Consider the following 10,523-nt stretch of genomic DNA (forward strand, 5'->3'; position numbering starts at 1 on the left):
ATAGTCATGCTTGTCTAGCCATGCTTGAGTCGTCCTTGCTGAGTGGTTTGTGCAATGGACCTGAAAACCCGAGAACAGAGGTTTGGATCCCCGTATCGCTGGTTATTTGATTTGGAACGGGCGTTAATAGTGTGTCTTTGTAAACTCAGCCATAGTAGACTCAGTTCTAAATGAGTACCTGGCAAAATTTAGATTTGAAACCAATTTACTTTTGCTTCATGGCGTAAACCACTTAGCGTAGGCAACTTAGTGGTAATGTGAAACCAGGGTAAATCAAAAGATCTTGTTGTTAAAAATAGCTTGTTAAAACGGTTTGTGCAATATCTCAGGAACAGTTAAAGGTGTTAAGTTGAAACTCACAAAGAATGTTGAGGGTTAAGTCCAACTGGATCACAGAACACTATGTGCATAACAGATTAATGGCATTTAGGCACGGGTTAATGAAACTTTCAAGGGGATATTGAGAAGGGTGCCAAAATAAATCAAAAGACACTGATTAGAACAAATAAAATACAATGGGATATTTTAATTCTGAGACTGAGTATTTATACTACTGAAGAAATATACATTTTATTAAACAATGATAAAACTTGTGGTAATCTAAAACGAAAAGAAATTAATTTAAAAATAATTTGATGTTTTTCAAAGAAAAGTAAAAAGCCTTTTTAAACTTAAGGTCAGTAGAAATAAAGTTTTATAGTAATTCAAACTCAAAATGACCGGAAATTATAATAAAAAAATGAATGAAACCCAAAACAAGTTGAAACTAATAAAAATCATTAGATCAAACATAAAGATAACAGGTACTGGACAAATAAATCCTAAAACGATAAAATTAAATTAAATTGAACATTCAAGTAAAACTTAAAAAGAACAAAAAGTACCACAAAGAAGAGTTTAACTATTTGAGCAGCGCTAAAGTTACGCGTTTCCTCATTCCATTGTAATTTTAATTGGCTTACGAGTACTTCCTATTTATTTTGCTTGTTTCAATGATCATTATTGTTGTCGCGTGTCTTGTAACCGTAGATTTCCTTAGTCATGGTTCTTGTTTGCGATTCGTTAATGTTATAGGATGTGTAATCCCCCAGGAGGTGACCGACAATCTCAGTTTTAATTTTACTTACATCTAATTGAGCAGTGCTAAAATAACGGATTCCTATATTCCAGTGTGATTTTGATTCGTCTTATAACCGCAGATTTTGCTGTACATCCTTTTTTTTATGACGATTTTTTGATTTTTTTTTCGCTAATGAACTCCGTGTCCGGCGATTTATTAAGGGCCAAACGAAAAGCGGGGGATCCCAGAATGGGGTGGCAAGGAAGAATTTAAAGGAAAATACAATTTCTTGGGAGTGAGTAAAGAGGAAAGCAGTGAATAGATTGGAACGAAGAGGAGTGTGCGCTGTGTTGGCATCAGGTGACTTGGTGCTGCAGGAGTTGTCAATAGTAGCAGTAATAGCAGCGAAATTCTGTGTTGCGAGTGCATCTGAGTAGTCAATTTTGTTCTTCAAATGAGTTTATTTGTATGTTTTCGTGATGAAATTCTTCGTCTGTAGACTAAGAAATCCCAAAGTGTATCTAATTTTGTACAAATAGTGTTTGAGAATACTTCAGGGAAATTCTCTTCCCAAATAATGCCACAGAAATCGTTTTAGGTCTTAAATATCTGTTGATGTTTGACAAACAATCTGGAAAATTAATTTGTATGTTACGAAGGGGGATAGACCATTACTTGAAGCTTGCATCTTTGTCTTATTGAAAAGCTGCGGCTGATGCGGGCGAAAAGTCCCTTATGGCTTATAAAACATTAGAGGAATCAAACTTTCAGAATTTGAAAAAAGTCTTTGACCTTTTCTTGAGAAAATTTTTCAGTGGGGCGGATATTTTCTGGGAAGAATTTCCCCATGTTCATCGACAGAGTTCTTTTTATATGCCTTTCTTTCTCCTTGGATGTACAATTTTGCATGTGGAGAGAACGTTACGGGGGAATTGTCCGGTGGAAATTTAAACGGGGAAAAATTGTCTGGCAGGATTTTTCCATGGAAAATGTGTGTAATTTGCACAAGGGTGCTACAGGATGACACCTTTGTTCTTGTTGCACAAAAATGTTCCTGGCCTTTATTCTAAGCGATTTACTTCAAAATAGAGTGATGAATTATTAAGGAGGGGTGGTAAGTCCTTGTTGTTTTTTGTGATGGGTGGCTAAATGCCTAAGGGAGTACGTTCCAATGGCCTAATTCTCATAGCCTCATTGAGCCTCCAGATGAAAACTGAAAGAGTTTTTGGGACTTGTTGTCTAATCCCATCGTAAGCCTATAGGGAAGTCTTCTCGGGATATGCCGATTAGTGGGGAGGTATAGACTCAACCAAAAGTCACACGCACCTATGTAAATACCGTCAAGAGGGACGTTCTTTATCTACTGATGAGGAATCTGTTACTTCTACAGCTAATGCTAACAATTCACTGCAGCACCAAGCCGCGTGAGCCTCAATCACTTTTGACTCTTAAAAGGGAACTCGAACTATCCATTTCCAATCAAATGAGCCTCCTCTAAATTTCATACGACAGCCCCTTTCATAAAAAACCTTTTACCCCCCCCCCCCCGGAGTATAACTTACAACCCTTGCCCCCAGACTCTGGGGGTTTTGCCAGGCCCAAAGGACTATTTTATTAACCAATGACAATCTCAAAAATTGTATCGGACGCATTAAGGAAAAGTATGATGTGGGGGAGGAGAGGGGGTCAGCTTCCTTCTAATCTCTTTTACGCTTAAGAAAGGGCATTAGAAATTCTGAATTCCAATCCAATGAACCACCTCTGGAGTTTATACAACCACCCTTTCAATAAAAACCATATATGTCCCCAGGGCGTTGTTTACAACACTTGCCCTGATGGTTGTGAGGGGAGGGGGGTTGTCCTTCCGAAGACATAAATTCTGGACCTTTCAACTACGCTGAACAAAATGGCTCAAATTTTGATTGGATGCGTTAGAGAAAATGATAGCACGGAGGGGGGGGGGGGGGGTGGTCGCCCTCCAATCACTTTTGACTATTAAAAAGGGCAATAAAACTTTCAATTTCCAATCGAGTTAGCCCATTTTAAAGTTTCTGTGACATTTCCTTCTCTACGAAGTGCCCGGGTCTTAAGAAAACAATAACAAATAATACATTGTACCCACATCACTCTTTACTCAAGTAGTGTTATTGCGCACCCTATGATCTTTGGACTATTTTATTTTAACAAATGGCTATCTCGGAACTTCTATCAGATGTATTTTGGACAAACACGACGTATGGCTGGGGGGTTACCGGCCATCTGATTACTTTTACACTTAAAAAGGCACTAGAGCTTCAGATTACCTATCCAGTGAGCCCAGTTTATACCACCATTCTTTCTATAAAAACCTTATATGTCCCAGGGCATATCTTACAACCCTTGCTCTTTGGGCTGTGGGGGGAGTTTGAGATCCTAAAATCATAATTTCTAGACCTTTAAACCACGTTGAACAAAATGGCTATCTCAAAATTTTGATTGGTTGTGTTTGGGGAAACAAGAAGCGTGAGAGGGACCTGGTTGACTTCCCTCCAATCATTTTTTACTATTAAAAAGAGCACTAATCCTTTCTCTTTCCATTTGAATGAACTCTTTTCAAATTTTTTACGATGGCTCCTTCTATATGAAGTGCCCTGGCTTAAAAATATACAAAAAAAGAAAAAAAAATCATTGTGAGCACATCGTTTTTACTCAGGAAGCGCTATTGCTCTGCCTATGATCTTAGAGGCTACCTTATGTTTACTTAATTTTTACTTTGTTTACTGGGTCCAAAGCGATCTTGACGAGGACACCTTGCTACCCTACATTTTTAACAAAACAAAGAAAATCTTTTGACACAACTTCTGACTGAAATACTGACGGGGTATGCACATGTGACCATGCATCATAATTTTTATCTGTTTTTGAAAGAGGAATTAGAACTCTTAATTTCCAATTTGATTAGCTTTTTTAAAAGTTTAAATAAAATTGGTACCTATTATAGAGCAGCACTGCATATGATAATGCTTATATATCCTTTTGGAAACCTACATACTATTGTCTTTTAGTTCAATTAGATAAAAAAAAAACTAATTTTTTTAGCTGAAAGTAAGGAGCGACATTAAAACTTAAAACGAACAGAAATTACTCCGTATATGAAATGGGTTGTCCCCTCCGCAATCCCTCGCTCTTTACGCTAAAGGTTTTAATTGTTTTAAAAAGTAGAATTGTGGCAAAGAGTCAAACTTTAGCGTAAAGAGCGAGGGATTGCGGAGGGGACAACCCATTTCATATACGGAGTAATTTCTGTTCGTTTTAAGTTTTAATGTTGCTCCTTACTTTCAGCTAAAAAAAATTAGTTTTTTTTATTTAATTTCTGAACGTTTTTGAATTAATGCATGTTTGGTTTTGGCTCTCCGCACATAAATTATTAAAATGAAATTGGTATATTAATTCTTTTTTGGCTAAATGGCTTTCTCTTAGTTTTGATCAGAAGATTTTGAGAAATAAGGGGTGGAGAAGGAGGCCTAGTTGCCCTCCAATTTTTCGGCTACTTAAAAAGGCAACTAGAACTTTTAATTTTTAACGAACGTTATTATTAGTAAAAAATATACGTAACTTAAGAATTAACTTACGTAACAAACTTTCATAACCTTATATTTTTATTATGTATACGAGGGGGTTTGTACCCTCGTTAATACCTCGCTCTTTACACTAAATCGGAAGTTTTGTCCCAATTCTTTAAGAATGACCCCTGAATCATAAAGGCGGTAGATTAAATAGTTGAAATTACTAAAAATACTTTAGCATAAAGAGCGAGGTATTTATCTCCTCCTAAATACCTCGCTCTTTATGCTAAAGTAGTAATAGAACCCCTCATATGCGTAATAATCTCTGTTCGTTTTAAGTTTCAATGCTACTCCTTCCTTTCATTTGAAAAAAGTTTTCATGTTTATTTTTCATTGTTTTCTTATAGTAATGCTAGAAAATCCTGCGCCCTTTTCATTGAATTTTTCTTCCCCCATGACAGATTCCTCCAAGGAAAGATCATCCAACATAGCCCCCTCTCCTCAGCCCCACCCCCAAACAAAATAAAATCCCCCTGAAAACGTCTGTACACTTCCCAATAACCATTACTATATGTAAACACTGGTCAAAGTTTGGAACTTGCAGCCCCTCCCCCAGGGATTGTGGGGGAGTAAGTCATCCCCAGACATAGTTATTATGGTTTTCGACTATTCTGAACAAAATGGCTATCTCAAAGTTTTGATCCGTTGGCTTCGGGAAAAAAATGAGCGTGGGGGGGGGGCTTAGATGCCCTCCAATTTTTTTGGTCACTTAAAAAGGGCACTAGAACTTTTCACTTCCGTTAGAATGAGCCCTCTTTTGACATTCTAGGACCACTTGGTCGATTTGATGTCCCCTGGGAAAAAGAAAAAAAAAACAAAAAAAAAAAACAAATAAACACGCACCCGTGATTTGTCTTCTGGCAAAAAATACAAAATTCCACATTTTTGTAGATAGGAGCTTGAAACTTCTACAGTAGGGTTCACTGATACGCTGAATCTGATGGTGTCATTTTCGTTAAGATCCTACGACTTTTAGGGGTGTTTCCCCCTATTTTTTTAAATAAGGTAAATTTTCTCAGGCTCGTTACTTTTGATGGGTAAGACTAAACTTGATGAAACTTATATATTTAAAATCAGCATTAAAATGCGATTCTTTTGATGTAGCTATTGATATCAAAGTTCAATTTTTTAGAGTTTTGGTTAATATTGAGCCGGGTCGCGCCTTACTACACTTCGTTACCACGAACTGTTTGATTGAAACTCCCCTTAGACGTTCCCTAAAGGTTTCACCTTAATACCCTTAGCGTCATTACTTACAGTTACTGTAGTTGTAGTATTAATAGTAGTAAAGTATTAAAAGTAATAGCACTAGCAGGAGTAGCTGTAGTTGCATTAATGTATTGCCTTTTGGCCATTTGAACATCATTCTTATCAAGTCCTGGAAGTTTTAACTTAATACAATTTGTCGTTGCTATGACATCATTTGATATATTCTTTTGATAACCTGTATATTCATATGCTTTTTTGATTTTCGTCTTAGTGCTCTTAGCCTTACAAGTAGCCTAGATGCAATAGAGCCTAGATACGAATCATTTGCCCGTAGGTGGGGGGGGGGGGGTTGTAAGCCCCGAGATGTAGTTATTTAACATTTGAAATGTTTCGAAGAAAATGGCTATCTAAAAGGTTTTGTCTAATGTATCTTTGGGGAAAAGGACGTTGGGAGGAGGGAGGGGGGTTGTACTTTGATGACCTTTGACTACTAACAAGGGCATTAAAATTTTCAATTTCAATTCAAGATTTATGCAACGACCACTTCAATAAAACACTTGCATGTTAACAATAAGGCACTTACATAACTTACAGCCCTGGCCCCTGAGGCTAGGGGGTCAGCTATATTGTAGTATAATGTGTTTAGTGTGATGTCACTTTGCCTTGACAACAAATATATACTCAAACATATTTATGTATTTTTCAGGTCGTCAGAGTATAATCAATTACTACTTTTCATCGCTTTCGACAGCCGACTTCATTTGTGGTGCCTTAGTGCTGCCAGCCTCTGCTTCAACTGCATATCTTGGTTTTTGGCCGTATGACAGTACAAGCTGTGCAATTATTGGATATATATCAACATCATTATGGGTTGTTTCAGTATATACGTATATGTGGATCGGTGTTGACAGATATTTAGCAATTAAGAAACAATCCCGTTACGAGGTAGTTCAAACATCCACTAGATGTCAGTGTTGGATTATTTTTAGCTGGATAACAGCCTTTTTAGGATGTTGTCCACCTCTTCTTGGTTTTGGCGAACCCTATTTTGACAAGAAAGCTAAATTCTGCCATCTAGGGTGGAATAATATGCCTGCCTATTCAATAACGTTCGGAATATTAGTGTTGTTTCCTACAATATGCACCGTTATTTTCTGCTATGTTTTTGTATTTGGTAAAATGAGAAAGCTTAAGATTGTAATAACAAAGCAGGGAAAGGGTTATGAAAGTGCCCTTGGAGAGACTTTAACCAACCCTAACCATGTTATGTCCTTCATTGTAATCATCGCGTTTTGGCTAGCCTGGATTCCCTATATTTCTACAAAGCTATACGAAAACGTTAGTAATGAATCGATCAGTGCACCGTTAAATTTTATCCTGTTTTGGTTCGCCATTTCAAATAGCTTTTGGAAATTTCCAATATACTTTATGATGCAGCCAACTTTTCGACATGGAATGTCCTTGATCCTAAGGAGTGTTTTTTGTCAAAGAAGTGCAATAAGTGAATTTTTACAAGGCGAAGAACCGTTTTTTGAGACTGTACCAGTGCCAGTTTAAAATCACTATTGAATTCAAAATAAAGGAAAAACACGTGAGTTATATGAGAAATATAGGTACGTCATGAAAAGCTGTGGACTTTTGAGGGAGAGATAGTCTCGAAGACCGCTCCTCTTGCTAGTAATTGGTTCAACTAATGAGAAGAGGGTTTCTATTTTAGGTTTGACTTTGCTTTCAGCTAACGATTTACTCCTTGTTTACAAGGTTGAAATAACAAGGAGCACGAAATGACAGTATGATTTTATTTAAATAAGCCTCTTAAGACAGAATCGTTAATTAAAATCATTTTCAAATTCAAAACAAAGCCAAAAATAATAATTCCATGAAAACTGGGGTACCATCTTAAAAAAATTGATATTTCGGGGCATTGAATAACCCAGAATATCAAGTTACGCATGACTTTTCTACCTATTCGCGAAGTTAATTTTCGACATTTACATGGTCGAAAATCTGTATTAAAGGAAGAATATGTGAGTTTTAAATTAGCGGGAAAATATACCGCGACTTACTTGGCTAAAATACGAACGTGTTCTTCATGTGCTTTTCAATCGGCATCAGGACAAATCGAAGGTTTTCTTTTATAATTTGAGCTGTATAATAAATATGTAAAATGGCCTATAGCCTTTTAATAACATGACAATTACATTGCCAGTATTTTGCTGTTTCAAAAAGGTAATATTTTTGATGAATTTAATGTCAAGAACAGGGATATCTTTACTGATCAACGTCAAAATATTGTGTATTTTTAAGAAAGATTCAAGTACACAGAAAAAAGAAAATTTTAAAGATTGATCCTAAATGCTTATGGGAATATATATCCGTCTGTCATAAGATAGTTGATAAATCAATTGCGTCTTTCAATTCTTAGAAATTTAGCGTACTGAGAAATATTGCATACTGTATAGCTTAAAATAATCTTTATTACTATTCGGAACATAATGAACTGGAACCACCCTGGATTACGGAAGAGGGGAAGTGAAGACTACTTTAACCGAAATAAAAACAGTGTGGCATTTGACAGGTTGTGTTTGGCGTTAAAGGCAAGGAAACAGGAATCTTCTGGTCTTCCAAATACGCGCCCGAGGCTAGGTAGCTTAATGTGACTGAAAGTTTCTGAATTGCAGAAATCGACTCACGTGTATCTGTCCTTCTTCTCTGTTTTGTGCCGAACTTAATCTAGGTAAAAAATTAAAAATATCTTCGTCGATTCTAATGAAGTATATGTGGTCATCAGGTTCAGTAAAACGTAGAATTTCAAGTAAATGATAATGAGTGTAGCGGTTTCTCATATTATACCGGTGCTTACACCAAAGATATTCCCTGTTAACCTTTCTTTTGCGCTTAAGGACGGTCACACTCAAGGGAAGCAAGTACCAGTCTGTGTAAAAATGCATTTCACATCAGATGCTTCACAACCCGAATCAAAAACTAAATTAATACAGGGTTTGATCAAGATTGGAGGGTTAATGGAAGTATGGTTGAGACACAAGTCAATCGATTGACGGAATTGTATAGAGCCCATCCAAGGATGATCATACAAACTCTTACAAGAAACGTTCTGTCAATCCCCTATTGATATTTTCTTACACATACGGTAATAAAATTGGAATTTCCCTTTCTCCTATTAAGCTGTTGGCCAATGTTTTGACACCAAAGCAATTTATTATTTGGATCATTGTAAGAGCTGCACTTAATTATGATGACTTATTGACAATCAGGATATTTCATGGGCAGCCTGTAAGTAATCAGAAGGAAATGACGTTGTAACTAATAATAAGGTCTGATCCCTGAAGAAGAGGGTCATAAAAATATTTTCAGGGTATGTAAAAGGAGAAAATACACTAGTAGGCCCAAAATTATCAATTTTTGTCTGGAGGGGTGGAGGTCCTTTGAATTATTCTTACGGGGAAGATTTGATCCTCTATATCCACCAAACATATTGTCTGAAGGCATGGCAATAGCTTTAAAAGCATTTTTGTAATATTTGTATGCTATTAAAGAAGAATTAATAGCACGAAAATAAGCACAAAATAAGAAAATACTGTGCAGAATTTTTTGTCAACACCTGGAGAAATCAAACTGTTGCAAAAGTCTTTGAAAAATACAAATACATGCATTTTGCGCTCATTTCTAGGACCCTTTACATCAAATAGAAAAACAGTAATGACGGAAAAGAGAAATTAAGAGAAAATAAGATGAAACGAATACATAGTTAAACTTAGTAATAACAATAAAATGTTTTCTATATTATTTTAATGATACAGTCCAGATAATCCGAAGAAGCCCATAGGAAAAAAAATACAACTAAATTTATCTCTCAGGAGTACAAAAGTTCGTATGTGAATTACAAAAAAATTCTATATTAGACTTCTCTCTGAAAGGTGTCTAATAGAAACTGTTACTTTCATCACGATTTAAAAAATTTATAATTGCTATTTTAAAACAACTTCAAAACTAGTATGGCAGAAAATAATTAGATAATAAAAAGCATCCAATATCTCTCAGATTTTCATTTTTTTTTCTTGGGCCTAGAAAAAAATCGTAGCTTATCATATTGGAAAACAACTGGCTTACTTTACGAGGCACAGAAATAAGGTCAAATTTGTGTCTTGTAGTACCAAGGACAATTAAAATGAAATTTGGTTGCTTGAACTGGTATGCTGGACAACTTCATAACCATATACATCTTAAATAAGAGCTCATATGGCACTTGCGACGAGGTCAGAAGAGCCAAGAGCTTCTTCCCGCCAAGTTTCATTACGGTCTGGGTGATCGTATACATGTCTAAGGGGAATCATTTGATTCTAGAGTTCTAGTTCTTTTTTTAAGAGTCAAAATTGATCGCAGGTCACCTACCCCCCCACTCTCTTTTTTGTCCAAATACTTCTTATTGAGATTTTGAGATGGCTATTTTGTCCGAAATAGTCCAACAATCAAATATGAAAAACTTCGGGGTCACCATGACCCCCCCCCCCCAGAGCCCAGGGGAAAGGTTGCAACTTATACCCTGAGGACATGTAAGGTTTTGTGGAAGAGGTGGTCGCATAAGCTAAGGACAGGACTCAAACGATTAGAAATTGAAAATTTTTATA

At 36.3% G+C, this 10,523-nt stretch overlaps 1 protein-coding gene across 3 annotated transcripts in view; it reads left to right on the forward strand.

Moving 5' to 3' along the window:
• The window catches only part of LOC136037140 (G-protein coupled receptor 52-like), a 34,977-nt gene extending 26,930 nt beyond the window's left edge, over window positions 1-8,047 (forward strand). For all 3 annotated transcript variants that reach the window (XM_065719639.1, XM_065719637.1, XM_065719638.1), the window contains exon 3: window positions 6,581-8,047. In XM_065719639.1, coding sequence (XP_065575711.1) covers window positions 6,581-7,431 — 851 coding nt within the window. In that variant the 3' untranslated portion in view covers window positions 7,432-8,047. The remainder of the gene's footprint in view (window positions 1-6,580) is intronic.
• The last annotated feature ends 2,476 nt before the right edge of the window (window positions 8,048-10,523 follow it).

The sequence above is a fragment of the Artemia franciscana genome, chromosome 16 (assembly GCF_032884065.1).
Source record: "Artemia franciscana chromosome 16, ASM3288406v1, whole genome shotgun sequence".
NCBI classification, from domain to species: domain Eukaryota; kingdom Metazoa; phylum Arthropoda; class Branchiopoda; order Anostraca; family Artemiidae; genus Artemia; species Artemia franciscana.